Source organism: Takifugu flavidus, chromosome 1, assembly GCF_003711565.1.
Source record: "Takifugu flavidus isolate HTHZ2018 chromosome 1, ASM371156v2, whole genome shotgun sequence".
Taxonomy (NCBI): Eukaryota; Metazoa; Chordata; class Actinopteri; order Tetraodontiformes; family Tetraodontidae; genus Takifugu; species Takifugu flavidus.
Window position 1 is genome coordinate 6,538,703 of NC_079520.1, and position 18,934 is coordinate 6,557,636.

The 18,934-nt window shown below is 43.8% G+C and overlaps 1 protein-coding gene across 3 annotated transcripts; it reads right to left on the minus strand.

Annotated features, from left to right (window-relative positions):
* Positions 1 to 3,402: 3,402 nt before the first annotated feature.
* Positions 3,403 to 18,248, minus strand: LOC130523372 (LIM and senescent cell antigen-like-containing domain protein 1). 3 transcript variants are annotated; one of them, XM_057028660.1, is made up of 10 exons: positions 18,092 to 18,248; positions 8,266 to 8,425; positions 7,399 to 7,465; positions 7,169 to 7,289; positions 6,945 to 7,094; positions 6,574 to 6,724; positions 5,730 to 5,822; positions 5,332 to 5,380; positions 5,150 to 5,225; positions 3,403 to 4,076 (listed from the first exon to the last, which is right to left on the minus strand). In XM_057028660.1, exons 1-10 carry the CDS (start codon positions 18,118 to 18,120, stop codon positions 3,962 to 3,964), a joined length of 1,011 nt encoding a protein of 336 aa, XP_056884640.1. In that variant the 5' UTR covers positions 18,121 to 18,248; the 3' UTR covers positions 3,403 to 3,961. The 3 variants fall into 3 exon arrangements, with proteins under 3 accessions (XP_056884640.1, XP_056884636.1, XP_056884628.1); XM_057028656.1 differs by lacking the exon at positions 18,092 to 18,248 and adding an exon at positions 14,242 to 14,546; XM_057028648.1 differs by lacking the exon at positions 18,092 to 18,248 and adding an exon at positions 10,544 to 10,947.
* Between the last annotated feature and the right edge of the window lie 686 nt (positions 18,249 to 18,934).

Below are 18,934 nucleotides of genomic sequence, written 5' to 3' on the forward strand. Positions count from 1 at the left end.
TTTCGTCTTTAAAGATTAAAGCCGACGGAACTTTGATCTTTTCTTTTTAATATCGCGCACCCTTCAGGTCTGAAAGGTTACTACGTTGTTGTTTCGCGTGGCGTAATCACAATTCAATAAATAATATTAATAAAGCCATTTCAGAAATCAAAAAGTGACTAATCAAACACAAGGATGTTGTGGCTGATTTTATTAATTGGAAAAACCCAACATTATCAACTCCCTGAATTCAAAACTAGGTCTTATTTCCCGTTTCGTGTGTCCAGTCGGAATGTTTAAACATGAATGACGCCGAATCATCGCAATCCAAAATTTGCCGCGCAAAACGTAGTTAGGAAGGGGTGGAAGCAGAATCCCCATGCCGGTCGCCTTGATTCCTAGTCTTAATCATGGGCTTATACAAACAACCCTGACATACAAGGTGACCGATTATGGATCAAGTAAGCGCAGTTGGAACCAAACCCGCCTGTTGTGATACCGGACCGACTACGTAAAACATCTGAGTTTTGATGATAGCATGGTGCTAACAGATGCTAACGAAACTTACCTCTTTCAGTGAGGGATAGAAACTCTGTACTGACGAAATGTAGCGGTCCACTTCAACCTTACTCCGCCACATGTTTTCCAAATGCACAGTGTAACTATGGTGCGGGAAAAGCCAAACTACACTAACTGTACCGAGAAAAAATAAAGGACCATCTGCCTGAACTCTCACTGTAGTATGAAGCTTGTCTGACTGAGCCATCCTAATCATAATGTCCGTTTCATCTATAAAGATTAAAGCCGACGGAACTTTGATCTTTTCTTTTAAATATCGCGCACCCTTCAGGTCTGAAACGTTACTACGTTGTTGTCTCGCGTTGCGTAATCACAATTCAATAAATAATGTAAATAAAGCCATTTCAGCAATAAAAAAACGGACGAATCAAACACAAGGATGTTGTAACTGATTTTATTAATTGGAAAAACCCGATGTTATCAACGACCTGAATTCAAAACTAGGTCTTATTTCCGGTTTCTTGTGTCCAGTCGGAATGTTTAAACATGAATGACACCAAATCATCGCAATCCAAAACTTGCCGCGCAAAACTTACTCAGGAAAGGGTGGAAGCAGAATCCCCATGCCGGTCGCCTTGAATCCTAGTCTTAATCATGGGCTTATACAAACAACCCTGACATACAAGGTGACCGATTATGGATCAAGTAAGCGCAGTTGGAACCAAACCCGCCTGTTGTGATACCGGACCGACTAATTAAAACATCTGAGTTTTGATGATAGCATGGTGCTAACAGATGCTAACGAAACTCACCTCTTTCAGTGAGGGATAGAAACTCTGTACTGACGAAATGTAGCGGTCCACTTCAACCTTACTCCGCCACATGTTTTCCAAATGCACAGTGTAACTATGGTGCGGGAAAAGCCAAACTACACTAACTGTACCGAGAAAAAATAAAGGACCATCTGCCTGAACTCTCACTGTAGTATGAAGCTTGTCTGACTGAGCCATCCTAATTATAACGTCCTTTTCGTCTTTAAAGATTAAAGCCGACGGAACTTTGATCTTTTCTTTTAAATATCGCGCACCCTTCAGGTCTGAAACGTTACTACGTTGTTGTCTCGCGTGGCGTAATCACAATTCAATAAATAATATTAATAAAGCCATTTCAGAAATCAAAAAGTGACTAATCAAACACAAGGATGTTGTGGCTGATTTTATTAATTGGAAAAACCCAACATTATCAACTACCTTAATTCAAAACTAGGTCTTATTTCCGGTTTCGTGTGTCCAGTCGGAATGTTTAAACATGAATGACACCAAATCATCGCAATCCAAAACTTGCCGCGCAAAACCGAGTTAGGAAGGGGTGGAAGCAGAATCCCCATGCCGGTCGCCTTGATTCCTAGTCTTAATCATGGGCTTATACAAACAACCCTGACATACAAGGTGACCGATTAAGGATCAAGTAAGCGCAGTTGGAACCAAACCCGCCTGTTGTGATACCGGACCGACTACGGAAAACATCTGAGTTTTGATGATAGCATGGTGCTAACAGATGCTAACGAAACTCACCTCTTTCAGTGAGGGATAGAAACTCTGTACTGACGAAACGTAGCGGTCCACTTCAACCTTACTCCGCCACATGTTTTCCAAATGCACAGTGTAACTATGGTGCGGGAAAAGCCAAACTACACTAACTGTACCGAGAAAAAATAAAGGACCATCTGCCTGAACTCTCACTGTAGTATGAAGCTTGTCTGACTGAGCCATCCTAATTATAACGTCCTTTTCGTCTTTAAAGATTAAAGCCGACGGAACTTTGATCTTTTCTTTTTAATATTGCGCTCCCTTCAGGTCTGAAACGTTACTACGTTGTTGTTTCTCGTGGCATAATCACAATTCAATAAATAATGTAAATAAAGCCATTTCAGCAATAAAAAAACGGACGAATCAAACACAAGGATGGTGTGGCTGATTTTATTAATTGGAAAAACCCGACATTATCGACTACCTGAATTCAAAACTAGTTGTTATTTCTTACAGATTGTGTATAATTAAAAGTTTGTTTGGATCTATTAAGTCTTTCATGAATTGGGTTATTAGTAGAGAGACCAACAGAGATTTACTCATGTATATTTTAATCACAAATAGGGCCATATATCTTTTAATTAATTGGAGTATAGCACATATTAGAAGTAAATCTGAGAGAAATAAAAAATCATGCAATCCACCAGAGCAGAGGTGTCAACGGAAATTTAGAACCAATAATATTGCTCGTCATTAGGGGGTCCTGCAAATCATGCAATCCAGCAGAGTGTACTTGCAATTTTATTTAAACAAAATACCAAAAAATCATGATTTCCGTGAAAGATCCTGTTTAACTTTAGTGTTAAAACACTGCCATGACCATCAGTGTCTGTGCAGAATTATTTCTGTTGAAACAACAAAATTTAAACCTAAATGGTGGAACTGAGGTCACAGCATATGCGGTATGTGTTCTTTATTGAAACAGACTTCGAGTGGAATGTGATTTTATTTTTCTTTCAACTGCACTATGATAAAAAAAGAAGTCTCATAATAGGAAATAGTCCTCCACATTCACAACAGTCTGCTTATTTTTTTCCTAATAGGATCTGAGATCCGAGAAAGTGGCTTGACTTCTCTAGAAGGATGTTTCACTGAATCACAGTCAGCAGAGTAGAGCCACATGTTCACGCATGTTTCCTGCACATGCTGTAACACAAGTTACCAGTTGTGTGTAATAAATCTCCATTCTGTGGAGCTTAATGTGTTCAGGGTTTGCTGACAGCCCACCAGTAATTTTTAATGATGTAGTAACTTGGGGAGTGTTTCTTCTCGCATATATTGATATTAGAGCATTTCTGGATGATATAAGACTGCATAAGTGAAACAGAAATTTTTTATTAGGAATTGAATGTAAAAACAAGGCAACCTTTTAAGTGAGAAATACAGTAATTCCATCATTAATGCAACAAAAACACTTGATTAGGATGTCAATAAAATAGATGTGAAAGAAAAGTTAAACATATTTTGCATTATCAAGCTGACATAAATACATACAGGTGTACAATAATGTATGCTGGAAAACATGACGGAGACATTTCACATACACATTAAATAAGGTTTTCAATCTCTTTCTTTGAATATGAAATTACTGAAGACAGATTCAGTAAGAGGAGTGGGAGAGATGACAAAAATTTGGCATCATGACACAAACCATCAAGAAGATGAACCTAATTGTTCTGTTAAAGGCCATCAGGAATTATATTTCATATGGCAAAATAAGGCAAACATGGGAAATATATACTCTTTACAGCATTCTTTCCTCTGGTTTTTCATACGCTAATGATTCAAACCAACGCAAACTTTATCTTAAAACATTGTCATCTTAAGAAATTCGACCATCTGCCTCCCCTCCCCCACCTGCACCGACTGCACGTTTACTTCCGTGCAACAGCGTCAGACAGCTTCTTCAACCTCTTCTTCAACTCCAGGGGGAACTTCTCGTAGCATTTCTTACACACTGGCTTCATATCAAACTCCACAAACTTGTTCCTGTGCAGAGAAAAAAGGGGTCCTGGACTCAACAAAAGTGTATTCAAATCTGTTGCTTTCATAATGGCTGCCAGTCCGATCCCATAATAATATAGTGAACAATTAAATGTTGGCAAGCAGGGGGAAAGAAGGATGAATCATTGACAGATGTCGAAAATAAGTAAAGTGAAGTAATGATCTCCAAATCCCCCACATTTTAGACAGGTGATTTGTTTATTAGCCCAAACAAATGGGACTATTTTCAGTTGGAAAAGGCATTTTCTCTTTTTGATTTCTCAGGTATTTATTACTTCACTGGGCAGATGTAATTATCACTTTTAATTTTCTGATATTTTAGTTTTTCCAGCGAGTGCAGCTGAAATGTGTCCTGAGCTGATTTGTCTGCACCTACCGTGATGCCTTTAAATTCTACCAGCAATAAAAGCCAGACAGAACTGTGTGTTCTACCAACTGCAAAGCTATCAGAGGAAATAAAGGTTTTACCCTGTCTGAAGAACTGACCAGACAGTCTTAATCCTGATTGCTGAGTCAGGCAGGGATGTAGATGTTAAGTCATTGATTGTGCAATGTCACCTGATGTAAAAAGCAATAAAAAGAACAGAAAGAAAAACAAGAAGGAAACTGACCGAAGGGGAAACATTGCAGAGGAGGAGAAAGGAGAAAAAGAGGATCAAAGACACATGGGGATCAATGTTTTCTTCTTCTTGTCTTTGGAGTCGCGCTCGCGCCTGGCCAGCCGGCGTTTCATATCGTCTGGCAGGCGTTCATAGCAGTGCTTACATACTGGCTTTAGATCCACCTCCACAAATTTATCCCTAAATGGGGGGTTGAGGGGATGAGGAGAGATGAAGCAGACAAAGTGTAGATGGAGAAGATGGAGGAAAAAAAGGGATGAGACAGTGAACAGATGAGAGGTATTAAAAATGGAGCAAAGGAAGAATGAGGTGCATGAAAATGGCACCACAGGTTAAGTCGCGAAAAGAAAAATGTCAAGCAACAAGAGATTTGTGTGTGAAACGGGAGTGTGATGGGTGAAAATGTGTGTGTGTCACTCCTCACTGGTCGTTACTCACTTTAGAGTAAGCTTGCTGTTGCAAGTAGAGCAGGCGAAACAGTTGACACACCAGGCCTTGTTGAGGGCAGAAACCACTGATGAAAACAGCAAAATATGGCTTAGAAAAAGGTTGGAATCATGTCTTGTCTTGAAACACAGACTGATTTATAATATTTTTAAAATCAAAGCTATGGTGCTCACCATCTCCTTCGATTACACGGTTGCAGTGGTAGCAAACATCTCCGAACAGCTGAGCGTGACACAGGTGAAAAACACAGTTAGCAATACCGTAACTCACACAGCAGTGGAGATGTGAAGGGCTCATAACACACGGCATATTAAAACAAACATGCAAACAAGCAAAAGGATTCTACTTGAAACATGGTGGCAGGTGGAGTCAAAATCCCCTAAATTTGGACTTTACACGTTTTAAATTCCAATTTCTGTGTAATATTACAAGTTTCTTTGCTGATTGCGAATTACACTGCATCAAATGTGCTGAAATTACTGAATAATGGGTATAAATGTGATGCTGTTTACGATTACACAAACAAAAAACATGCCGGGCTTTATCAATCTCCCATTGGTTGAAAGGTTACCTGGTTATAGTGTGTTTCACAGTAGGCCAGGCCCTTGCGTTCGTAGTGACGGTGTCCCAGGAACGGTTTCTCACACTTAGCACACACAAAATGCTGCAAACACACCCGCGGCCAAGCAACACGTGGTTAGCGAGAGCAACCGTCAGTCAACACATTATCAAATTCTGGTTCAGACATTATCAGGTCAAACCACAACCAGATCAGTTCAGACCAGATGTCCTGTTACTGCATCAAAAATAAAACTACAGCTGGAGTTGGTGGTTGAGAAAGCAAAGCAAAAGTTTTTTTTCAGAGGTTTTACTTAATGCATATATTCTGAAAATTCAAAACAAAACAGAGCAGAAACAGGAACCAACTACAGGTGCTGGAACATGGACCTGTAAGGTCTCCAGGTCAGCGACCTCTGGGTTTATGCATCACTGTAACCTTCATGCTGAGGCTGCAATTTTCAGGGCGGAGAGATGCAGGAGGGCAGCACTCAACACCAGGCCCACTGTCAAACCCCTCACCATGTCAAAATGTCTCTCACAATAGGCGCGACCAGCTCGCTCGTAAAACGGGTGGCCCTGAAAGGGGCGCTCGCACACAGTGCACACGTGGTGCTACATGGGAGGGGCCAGGGTAGTGAAACAGGACGAGACAGAAAACACGAGGAGGACATATATGGCAGAAGAAAGGAAGTACAAAGGCAGGGCTGGACTTTACTGGGACCGTGGAGAAAACTGATAAAACACAACCATATTTCTTTAGACAATTCTTTCAAAAACTCCCCAGCAAACATCTTCTTGAATTTCAACTGTGAAGTCATTTTAACTTAAGTATTTGGAGTCTTTGAACGTCTCACCTCCACGTGCCACTGCTTGCCCATGGCGTTGACCACACGTCCTTCAATTGGTCTCCTACAGGCCCCACAGATGGGGACGCCCATCTTGTCATGACAGGGCAGACAGTAGAGCTCCCCCTTTAGCTCTCGAGCATCAGAGGTCAGCTCCTTTCTGAAATAAACAAGATGTAAATCCACGCAAGTTTAAAATATTCTATACGATTAGAATTAACCTCTATGACATTAACACAATATTTCGGGTTTAGACCTACAGTTGTCCAGTAGAGGGCGGTATATACCGTATCATTGTACAGTAAGTGAGAGTGATCTGTGTGTGTGTGTGTGTGTGTGTGTGTGTGTGTGTGTGTGTGTGTGTGTGTGTGTGCGTTTACCCGCAGTTGTTGCAGTTGAAGTGGTCAGGGTGGTAGGGGTCGTTCTTGAACAGCAGAGGCTGCTCCTCAATGATGGCGTGACATTTCTGGCAGATGTACTTGCCGAGGCCCCGAGCTTTCTCCCTGTTGTGACACGGACGACACAGGTGCCTGATGGGAAGAAAACAACGTGGATGAGGCACTCCCATGGAGAGAGGTGTATGCAAAGCCTTTTACACACCGACCTTCCAGCATTCTTAACAAATCCAACATCGGCGAGCACAGCCTGGCAGATGTCGCAGCAGAAACAGTCTGGATGCCAACTGTTGTTCATGGCCTTGATCACACGGCCGATGATGAACTCACCTTGGAGGTCAAAGCGGGATTAAGCAGAGTTAAATCATCTGCAGGAAAGGTTTTGTGGGTATTGAGACCCAGGCAACAATATTAACTGTCTCTTATCGTCTGTACTCACCACACTGGTGGCAGCAGGGGGCGAACAGCATCTGAAAGTCATGTTCGCAATATTTCCTCCCTTCAAACTGTGAATGAAACAATTCCAGCTTTAAAACAGCACTGTTTAACACTGACAATAACATAATCAAGAAGACCTTTATAATCACAACAGCAAACCAGCAGATTTAAAAAAGAACATTTATTGAACAAAAACGTATCTACTACATTGCACATTTTCTAATGTTATCAATGTAAAATATGGCTCCGTAACAGGAATTAAACGGCCTAACGCAGGAAGTGGTGCCTTTTCCTGATACCAGAGCTGTGAATTGCATGGCTTCCTCTTGATGAGTTGTTGAACCGCTGCAGTTCTTTAGCTAAATTCTAAAGAACCCACTTGTATAAAAAAAAGGAATTAATACATTACAGACACTCAGTAGAGCTCCTAATGTAGCTTTATACTAAACATTACCCTGTGAAGTGGTTTTCATACTCATCCTTATCAAACATGTAATCAATTATAATGTATTTTTGCTGAATTAAGCTAACAAGTCAACATTTTCCCAAACACAAGGTGGAAAAACCTACATGTGACCAGGCGGACGGTAACAATAAATCCTTTCATGTATTTACGGCATCAAGCTGAATTATTCACAGAGAATATCAGGCTGTGTGTCTGTTTATTGATCAGAGCATCAGGGACAGCTTTCCTTCAATAAATTGACCAAACAAAGGTGCATCCGTCTCTGCGGCTGTTAAAGACATCTGGCCTTGTGTCGAGGCTGCTGAGCTTCCTGGAAGAACGTGCACACGCCCCCTTAACACGGCCGAAGCATCAGCCTCTGATTCATTACAGCAATAAAAGCACCAGAGGGGAAGGTTTCACCTCGTAGAAGAGTCCCTCTGGGAACTGCTGGAAGCACTGGGCGCACACGAAGCACTGCTCGTGGTAAAGTTCCCCGTTGCTGTTCACGATCTTCTCCAAAGGGGCGAAGCCGCTCTTGCAACGCTCGCACATGGCGTTAGCCAGAGCGTTGGCCATGTTGCTGAGGGGAAGAAAAGGTCAGAGAATAGTTACGGTCTTATAACACGCCTCACCACATCAGTACATTTCAAAGAAAAAGAATATTTGCAATAAAATGCTTTCTCATCCGTAGTTCTTTTTCTTAAATAACAACTTTGTGCATCTCTTTCATGTGCAGCCGCACCAACACGACACAAAAGCTAAACGACACAAAAGCTAAAAGTCATGCAAAAGGTGGTTCTTGTGGTTTTGTGGATCGTGTTGGCTCCCGGCCTATCAGGGTGTGAGGATCTCTGAGGTACGGGACCTACACACCAAGAAACTAGATGATATAACTGTTTGTTCAGCCGCAGCGTTTCAGCAGCGAAGCAGAGATCGCCTGCGACGCCAAACCCACCCTTTCATCAAACAATCACAACTGTTTCACTGCGAAAACAAGACTTCAATACATCAGCTGCGCAGGTGCTCCAGGCCAAATATTTTTCCATTAGAGGCGACGAAAGTGTGGCAACAACTGAAATTCCGTCAGTAAGTCCACGATAATAATGGCATCATGGCTTCTTAACGTCTGGAGGAGATCAGACATATAGGTGTGAAAGATATTCTAAAGACTACAGCCCTTCACTTAAATATTTTATTACACAGTTATGGTTAAATTCTTTTGACTGGGGAAGGCTGAACCGAGACAGCGGTGTTCAAATGGTCTGCAGGAAACACCCACCTGGGTTGATGTACTGATGCCGTCTGTCAGATAAACTTGGGCGTTAACAAGTATTTACATGGCATGTTGCACAATTCCCAACTATTAATTGACTCTTGTTCAACTGTCGTTTTAAATCTGTGCTGAAACGCGATGCAGAATCAGCCCCAAATGACTTGCAGGAGGAAGTGATTGCGTACATCTGGGAGGAATTTCCTCCTCCTATCTGCTTTTAGTGGCTTCTGCAACTGGCAGCTGATCTGGTAGTGAAATAAATCCTTAATCCCATTTGTGTTCCATCAATTTTCACCACAGAAGACTTAAACAAGGGTGTTGCGCAAGAGGAATTAAAAAATTGTTTTTTTTTATATATACAGATTTATTTTTAATTTTTTGCAGCATTGTTTCACAAGGTAATATCTCACTCCTAAATTCAAATATAAGTGTGTTTTCTCATGAGAGCCAGACTGTCTGCATGCAACCCATATTTTGCAGCGCTACCTTGCCTTTTAGCAGGGATTTGAAGCCTTAGATCCTGTAACCAGGCAACACGTGACTCTGTCTCCATACTGTTATCGCTAACATACCCTCCCGTGACTACAAAGGGAGGCTCTGACGTTCTGTTGCCTTAACTCTCCCTCCTCGGTCCACATAAGTGTTCTCTGTTGTGTTTCTCCTCCATGTTTGTTTTCTGCTCTCTCACTACCTGTGTAGATAACGTCATGGCAATATCAGACCCAGATACTGGTGACGCCCCTCTCAGTGGACACTTAACAATAAACTAGCATAAATTCTGGCTTGCATTTGGAGAAAGTGGACTCAGAATGTCCCCAACCTGAGCAGCCACATCATTCAGAAATGCAGCTGAGGTGTGTATATTTAGCTTCCCCTGTATTCATGGACACATACTCGGAATGCCAGCTCCCATATTCTATTTTGCATAACAACTCGCCTCTTGGCACCAAAATAGCTTTTCCTATGTCCTCCCTCCTGCAGTGCACAAGGCAGCACAGTACCCAAAAGAGCTTTAGCCTAATCCAAGAGGACAGGAAACCCGGCTACTACGAGCAGCCTTTACATTCTGTTACACTGCACTAACTCCACCTCAGTAGGAGGACCAAAGCCTCGGATACCTTTTCCGTATTGTACTTGTGGAATTCAACGCAGCTCGATTTATTTTGGTGTAGAGTTGGAAAACGCAGCAGGATTGGAGGTATGTTCTCCACTGAGCACTTCTCTGGTGTCTGCATTAACACCCTAATTAGCATGTCAATTCCTGCGCTGTCATGGCAACAATCCATCAGCAGACCAGAATTTTGGACTCCCCCAGGTGGAGTGACGCTGATGGACAGTTGATCTTAGACCATTCGCACATCTAAGTGATAAAACAGATATTTCTTTTAACCTGATGCGTAAAAAAACTTGCAAAACTGAACTTACAAGCGGGCATAAAAATCACAGAACTCCTTATAGACTTTGACATCGCTCTTCCGTCTCTGAGACTTGGACACTGGAAGCTCAGCCTCTCCCCCGTCGCCGGCCTGAAGCCTGCGGTGGAAACCGTTCATCTCTCGGTAAAGGACCTGATCGGGGGCTTCGCCGTCCTCAGGTATGGATGGAGGAACGGCTCGTCCGTTCATTTCCATTCTCACCTACAGCCGTCTAAAAGTCCTTTTTAGGTCTCAAGTCAATCAAAAAAACGAAACAGTCCAACAGGAGCCTCCTCCGGCGTTCAAATGTATGTTTCCAGTACAACAAACAAGCATCCAGCAGGAGGTGGGAGCTTTGATCCACACAGGAAGAGGGAGACTGAAACTCTGGTCAGAAGGAGCCGGGCGCTCTCAGCCTCTCTCACACACACTCCCTCATTCTCTCACTCCCACATCGACTCTCTTTTCCCCCCCTGCCTCACACACACAGGCTGGGTCTCCTCTGCTGTCACACTCGGAGTCTATTCTTGGGCAGGTTACTGAAATTAAAGAGCCTGCTGTGACACCTGACAGGACAGAGGTCACCGCCCCCCCCCCCCCCCCCCCCCCCCCGAACACACACACACACACACATAGAGACGCTTGCACACACTCAAAATAAATAAGAACTCCAGCATCCTGAATATCAGACCGCACTGAGGAGCTAAAAAGCTTTCTGGTTCTTCGGCAGCTGGAGTTCTCATCTTTCTGGTGGACGCACAAACATGGGGCGCACAACCAACACTCAAAGCTTCAAGGCAGCAAATAAGCGGGAGTGAAGCAAAATAAGCATGTACAACGCAACAGGAGCCAGATTTTGCCTCGTCAGTGTCACTGTCCAGATAAAAGAGCAGCACCAGAGCAGACTGGGAGCATCTAAAAAGTGAAATATTTCACTTGTTTTGGGCGGTGAGGATACCTGACATTCCTTCCCCATAATGAGCCCTAATTGCAGGTCCGGACTGTGGCGATTATCCTGAAAAGTCAAGGAGGATCTGGAAACAGGGACATTCTGACGCCGCTGATATGCCACAGATTAAAAACACACATAAAAGCTGTATGTTTATGAGAAGAGTGCTCTCCGCTACATTACTCCATCCTCTACAAATAGACAGTGGAGCCTCGGCTCCAGACTGGGTGTTGGCAGCTGCTGCTGTGCGTCTGCGTTACAGGGAAGGTTTGTGTACATAGCAGGGGCCAGCTCTACGTTCCCTGTATGGAACATCCACATCCTTTCGCTCCCATTTAGGAAAATATTCCAGTCCCAGATGAGGACTGAAGACAATCAGGGCGGCAGCAGAAATGAGATGCAGCGACGTGCTCTTATCAGTGGCACCTCCCTCGTCTTCACCCTCGACCGTGGGACTGTCTGGCCTCTGAAACCGGTGACACAATGAGCCAAACATTTCATTTGGCACCATCCAAAGTTTCCAGACTCTTTCCAAAACAGGGCAATAACTGCAGAAACGTCACCTGAGGCTCAGGCTTTGTTTGGAACTCCGTCTGCTGAGAAGCAGCGTTGAGTGAGCCAAGCACAATGGTCAGAGGGTGGGTGCTTAACAGGAAGCACGCGCAACCCCCCCAGCCCCCCCCCCCGGTTACGGGCTGTGTTAGAAGGTGTTCCTGGCTAAAATAGGAACTCAACCGTTCAGCTCCCTCCAGAGAAACAAGCTCAAATGTGCTGTGTTTACATTAGTTTCTGCCCAGATTGTGACAACCTGAATACAGAAAATCTAAGCAGTAGTGGGTTAAGGGTGAGAGAGAGAGAGGGAGGGAGAGAGAGAGAGAGAGAGGGAGGGAGAGAGAGAGAGAGAGAGAGAGAGGGAGGGAGGGAGAGAGGGAGGGAGGGAGAGGGAGAGGGAGGGAGGGAGGGAGAGGGAGAGAGAGAGGGAGGAGAGAGAGAGAGGAGAGAGAGAGAGAGAGAGGGAGGAGGGAGAGAGAGAGGAGAGGAGAGAGAGGAGAGAGAGAGGGAGGGAGAGAGAGAGAGAGGAGAGAGAGAGAGGAGTGAGAGAGAGAGAGAGAGAGAGAGAGAGAGAGAGAGAGAGAGAGAGAGAGAGAGAAAGAACTATGATATGAATTTCAACCTGGGCTTAAAAATGGCTGCAGCAACTGTCAGCGGTCGACAGTGTGTCTCTGGTGTGTTCTGTTCGTCCCCTTCATGAGCTGGAGGTCACCTCAGAGGTCAGAGTTCATCAGAGAAAAAAGCCCATTTTCTAGTCTACAGACTTTCCAAGAGGATATAGAATATAATCCTCTCAACAAGCCACGTGGACTTTAAATTCAGAAATATTTAACCCACTAACACACAGACTAGCATCTGCTGACAGCGGAAAGTTGGAGAAAAAAAAAAGTTTGTGCCTTGAAATGAAGAAAGAGAAGCACTATAAAGAGGGACACGTCCCTTTAGTTACATCTATGAGCTAATTCATTGTCTCTGAAGTAATCGGAGCGTCATAAAATCTGTTCTAAATCGTGCGAGCAGGCAGAGAGGAGATTTATGACATGTCTGCTAATGCAAGCAGAGTCAGATCAAACGCACCCTGCGCACACAGCCACACTCACCTTCAAACACTGTCAACAGCTGCCATGGCAACCGAGACGTGAGGGGTGCCGGCATATAGCGTGTTTACACACATACGCACGCACACACACTCTGATTCATGGACTGCACAAACATGAGTCCTGACTCCAACATTTCCTTTGCGTGGCACTTGTTGCTCCAAACGCCCATTGTGACCAGTGTGATTAATGGTCCAACCTCACTCACATCTGGTGATTAATGCCAGCAACTTGCTTTAAACATCTGCATACGTACAACTTATATTGTCAACCATTTAAAAGCTGTGATACACCCCTGAATAATAACACTAAAGATACTGCTGCCTAATAATTACAGGCATCCGTTTGACTGTGTCCCTGTTAGGACAGTTCCTTAATGTCCGTATGTCCATACACCCAGCCTTCCTATGTCTCCTTTGTTCTGATATATTTGTGGACACCTTGTCCCACCCTTCTTCCTCCCATCCCTCGCTTCTCCTCCCTCTCCGGTTCACCAGTCTTGCCACTTGCAGATAAGCTCTCGTCTTCCTGTAGCTGAGTGAGCCGCGGCGCAACAATGGCGATAAAGAGCAGAGTCGGAATAAAATGATCCGTCAAATTCCAAATTCTTTGTGCATTGTGTAATTTAGGAGGGAAATTAGGAGCTTAAGTGTTTATACTTTGACCGGGGACACCTCTGCTTCACATTCCTGACATTACTACATTCCTGAAATCACATCACATTCAAGACACACACGCACAAAAGAGAGAGAGAAGGAAAAAGATAGAGAGACATTCATCAAAACATGCTTACAGTCGGCTTTTTGTAATCAGCCTGTTGCTCAACTTAGACGGATTTACTGAGCAAATACTCCCAGTCATCCGAACTCATCAGTCCTTCTTACAACACAACTCCGAAAAGTTTTGTCAAGCAACACAAACGAGCCTCCTCTTCCTTTGCATGATGCAACCCAGTGTTGACCTGCAGCTCCAGATAAGAAGCGTCTCACAGAGGGGGAGACAACAGTTTGGATACGGCAAAAAGGAAAGAATGCAGGAAAAACCGGAGCAGGACGAGCGTCCCTGTGACCGACAGGTGGTGACGGTCTCCTCCAGCTGGGGTCCACTCACCTGAAGCGTTCCCCGGCCGTGCTCCCATAGCTGTCTGGCCTCTCCTGTCTCCGCCTGTACAAGTCGGAGTTTGACAACTCTTTCAGCCTCAAGGAGTTCATCTTCCCTCGGCCCCCTCGCTCTTCCTCTTCCCTTTCTTGTTTCCTTCCTTCTTTCCTCTGTGCCGAGAGCACCGACTTCACGGAGCTAACTCTCTAGCCCGCGTTCATGTCTGAACCAGATAAAGAAATCTGCTGTTGTGGCTCACACACACCTCCCAGAGGTTCACAACCTTGGGGAAGGGCAGATACAAAGGAGTGGTTTCACCGCCCTGCACACCTATCACATACTTAGTGCCCCTCCTCCTCTGCTTCTTCCTCCTCCTCCTCCTCCTGCAGGTAACCACAGAACATCGCACAGGTGACAGATGCCGAAGCGTGACTCCAAATGACGTGTAGATCAAGGTTTAAATGAAATGTGCAGTTTGCCGCCAGCGTCTCCACAAGCGCCCCGCCGCAGAAACAAGAATCCCTTGCAAACATTGAAAATGCCAGCGGATGAATTATTCATGGCAGCGTTGCGCGTGGGAACAACGCGTCCTTCCAACGACGGACGTTTTTTTTAAAATTTGAAATCTAAAAACTCTCGTGCTTTCATTTGGAAAGGGAACCCGCCTGTTTTGACTGTAAAAGCCAAACATGACGCCAGAGTTTAACCTGACGACCGCAGCAGCAGATCTGACGTGGTTAAACTGAGAAGGCCGCATCTGCCCCTGATACGTGCACACTGAGATTCTCCCTCCACGGCTTGCCATGACCTGCTTCAGCATTCCACACGGGGGCATGAATACACACACGCAGCACGGGAGCATGAAAGTAAACGTTGCGTGGCATCCAGGAGGTGCTTAAACCCAACGGCCCATGCCGACATGCCTGGGTATGCCAGAACCTCCATGATGAGTCACTGCGGCGAAAGGTCAGCTCACAATGGACGCTCTCTGTAGCAGCGCATCAGCTGCACGCTCGTAGGCTTCACAAATCACAACCTGCAGAATCTCAAGAGCAGGGCAGAAAATGGTGACCTCTGAGTTTTGATGCTTTCAGTCATACGACCCTGTGCTGTGTCGCGCCCTGACAATCACATGTTGCACTGTAACTAAGGCAGGGGCGCCTGGCAACCTTTTTTTAAAAAGCAACAAAGAACATGTTGAACTTTTTGTTATTTTTTACATGTATTAATGAGCTGAAACTGCCTTTAAGAAATTTATATTTGACACTCGGTTTGGGGGGGGACTTTCCGATATGCCTCAGAAAACCGCCCTGATTCCGAGCTACACTGCCACCGTGTGGACAATACTGGTACTGCGGCTGTTTGTAATAGGTGCCAGTTCAGATAGTGGCAGGTTAGACAATAAATACAAACTTTCGGGAAACAAATGATGCCTGATTATGTCTGGGAATGTAACATGAATGAGTTGGCTGTCATCTGAAAATGTGATGGTATGGTGATGCTGTCATATTTAAGAATATATATGTATTTTTATTTATACAGTCAATATAAAAAACAATATCAATTTTACACACTTTTCACAGAAAAAGCACTTAAAATATTTGGTTAAAATATTAAAAACAAATATTAATAAAATAATTAATCAACTTGAGGTAATCCTATTCCTATTCAATCCTATCCTATTCCGAGAGCCAGTACATCTTGGAAGAATCGCAGCTTCATTGGAAATAATATAGTTATGGAAGTGATAGTATATTAGTCTTACCAATATTTACTAAATAAAGAGAGGGCGTTGTTAAAGTCCCTCTGTTGTCATTGCAAACAGCCATTGTTATTCAGCCCTGCATGCTCACACCACTTCCTGTTTGCTGTGTGGATGTTCATGTGTGTGTTTGCTGGAGATGGTTTGATATAAAGCCACCATCTCTGGATGCCAGGCTGTCCATCAGGGTGAAGATGGAGCACGATACCAGGCTAACGGCACCTCTCCTTCAGCCAGGAATGCTCACATCCTGTTCACTCACTAAAAGCTAGAAAAGGATGACTCCGACTTCAAATGGAAAGAAAATCGTTGTCCCTTTGCAACGGGTGCTGGTAAAGAATCCGCTATTAGTTAAGATAACAACGAGAGAGTCGTGTAACTGAGACAGAGGATGATTAAGGAACACTGTGTTGTGACATTATTGCCTTCAGAGTTGCTCCAGACTTCCTCCTGAGTCAGAGCTGTCGTTGGTGCATTGGAAAACACAAAATGCCCAAGACAACCCAGGTAATACTGTTTTAAAGCACAATTCTGGAATTTCATTTGTAAAAAAAAAACATTTCCTGCCCCAAAAGTTTGGAAATAAAAAAACCAATTGTTGCTCTGAAGAAAATGACGGAGAATAAACTGCTTTTACGGGGGAAAACCTCTCAATCTCACCTGTTTCTGCATCCCCATGTTTGAATCAGACCTCCCTCAGAATCCTGGTGAATTCTGACGATCGTGGGAGTCTGGGCCAACACAAACACTGAAGCACACACTGGTGTGTCGGCTAGTAAAACCCGTCCTGACAGACGACTGAGTTTTCAAAGACACTGAAAGTAGAAGGAAGGTGCCTGGGACCGACCGGTGGAGACTGTGTGTAGTCCGTCACCCAGACAGAAGCCTGCCGGGCGTGTGTCATATCAACACACTATAAGAGGGCCTGTGTCTGACTTGCAAATTCCACAAACACACAGTCAAAATACTCCAGAACCCAAGTTCACCTCTCTTCCAAACAAGGCGAAGTGGACGAGGCCGCGCTACTAAGCTCCAGTTGTGTCAACACAGTGCAGATTCAGATAAAAATGCAATGCTGTGGGAAGGCAGCTGGAAGTAAGTTTCGTATCCAGGGGACTCCATTACAGCCCGATTCAGCCCAGACTATAATTAAATGTGCAGCACGCACAGCGGCGTTCACATTTATGAAGGAAAACCAGGCTTGTGGTGCAGTAAAATGTCAGTCTCTGGAGAATAGAGGGTCAGGAAGTGGGTCAGAAAGCAGCAGCTACTGTCCAGTAAGCTCCTGCAGACATTCCTGCGCAGGGAGGAGAAGCCAGAAAGAAGCATCCTCTGTCCTTCATTCACTGCAAGACTGTGGTTATAAAAAAACAACATTTCCCTTTAAAATGCATGACACTTCAAATAGCCGTGACACCGACTTGTTGTTGCAAATAAAATAGTGAAAACATTTTCACGCTTTACATTCGGAATGGATCGATACAACAAGACATATTCCCTTAAAAACAGAAAGATAATATCATTGTTGTTTCCTGTTGGATGTTTCCCAGTGTGGGAAGGACAGAAGGTGTTCTTTTTAATAGAAATCCAGTATATAGTACACCACATCCGAGCATCAGAACTCTCTGGTTTCTTCAACCACAACAATGTGAATGAGAGGTCACAACAAAAACAATGCAAAGCAAATAAACCTCAACATAAAGGATATCCAGAATTTAGAATTTGGCAGTCTAGGAACCCTTTGATATTGAGCTTTCTTCCAAACAGATTTCTCCTTAAACAACAAAAACATCTGTAAATATAATATCCAGCTAACGGTCTCCGGTAAAAACACGACAGGGGGCGCTAAAGAGCAAGTTACAAATACGCTTTAAAAAGTAAGTAAAGGAAAATTAGCTCCGTTAAGAGGGTTTCTTAACATACCTAAAGCAAAAGCAAAGGGAGAAAAATTAACCTGCATGTTTTTAGACTGATATTCGTCACAATCACAATGTCTGACAGAACGGATCATAACGGAGCTGCGTTTCCCCCCTTCAATCGAAATTTAACAACTTCCCCAAACACAATTCTGATTTTCTAGGAAATCATGCTAAAACTCACCCGTTGGTCATCTCCGTAATGCTCAGCATCTCTCTGGAGTTTGCGTTTTCCCCCAGCACTGTTGCAGATGTCCAGATGTTGGACGGTCCGGGGCGGGATGGTTTTTCACACAGGCAGGAGAACGGCGACAGCGGACGCCTCTGTAGTCAAGTTAGGGTGCACGGATGAACCAACATCCGGATTAACCCTTCAAAATAAAAGAGAATCTACGACAGCGACGCAATTTAAAGCGAGTTTATGTCTAAAGTGTGTTTTTTATGTATGTTTAGACTGAAAGTTGGTGGAAAGATAGTGATAAAACACGTGACTGGGTCGTCTTATTATGTTTGCTGTCATTCTAGTCAATTCTCGTAATGTAATTAATGTATATAGACGATGCGGTTTTCTTTTGAAAGCCAATCTATTCTATATCCGTATCCCACTGTTAGTTTCTCGCTGTGTGTGCATGTCTGTTTCCACAGTAGGACTGGTCTAATTAAGACTTTATAGCCGGAGGAAAGGGCAGGACTCGCCTTCTGAGCTCTGAATGGCATAAAAACTTCTTTGTCAGCACTGGTGTACACCCAAAAATACACTACAAAATACCCGCAAAATCACCAGTCACGTGTTTATTAGAGACAAATGAAATGCAAAGAATGTGGCTGTTACTACCATCCTGGTGGGAAAAAAGAATAAATAAATCGGATAAATGGTAAAACGACAGGAACTACTGCATAACAGGACATCAGCGTTAAAGAAGTTGTTGTCGAGAGGGAGGAAAAATGGGATAATGATGTGTTTATTTGTCTTCCACAAGGACATACAGTAGCTATTATTTCTTGTTTCCTCCTTCCTACGTCACAT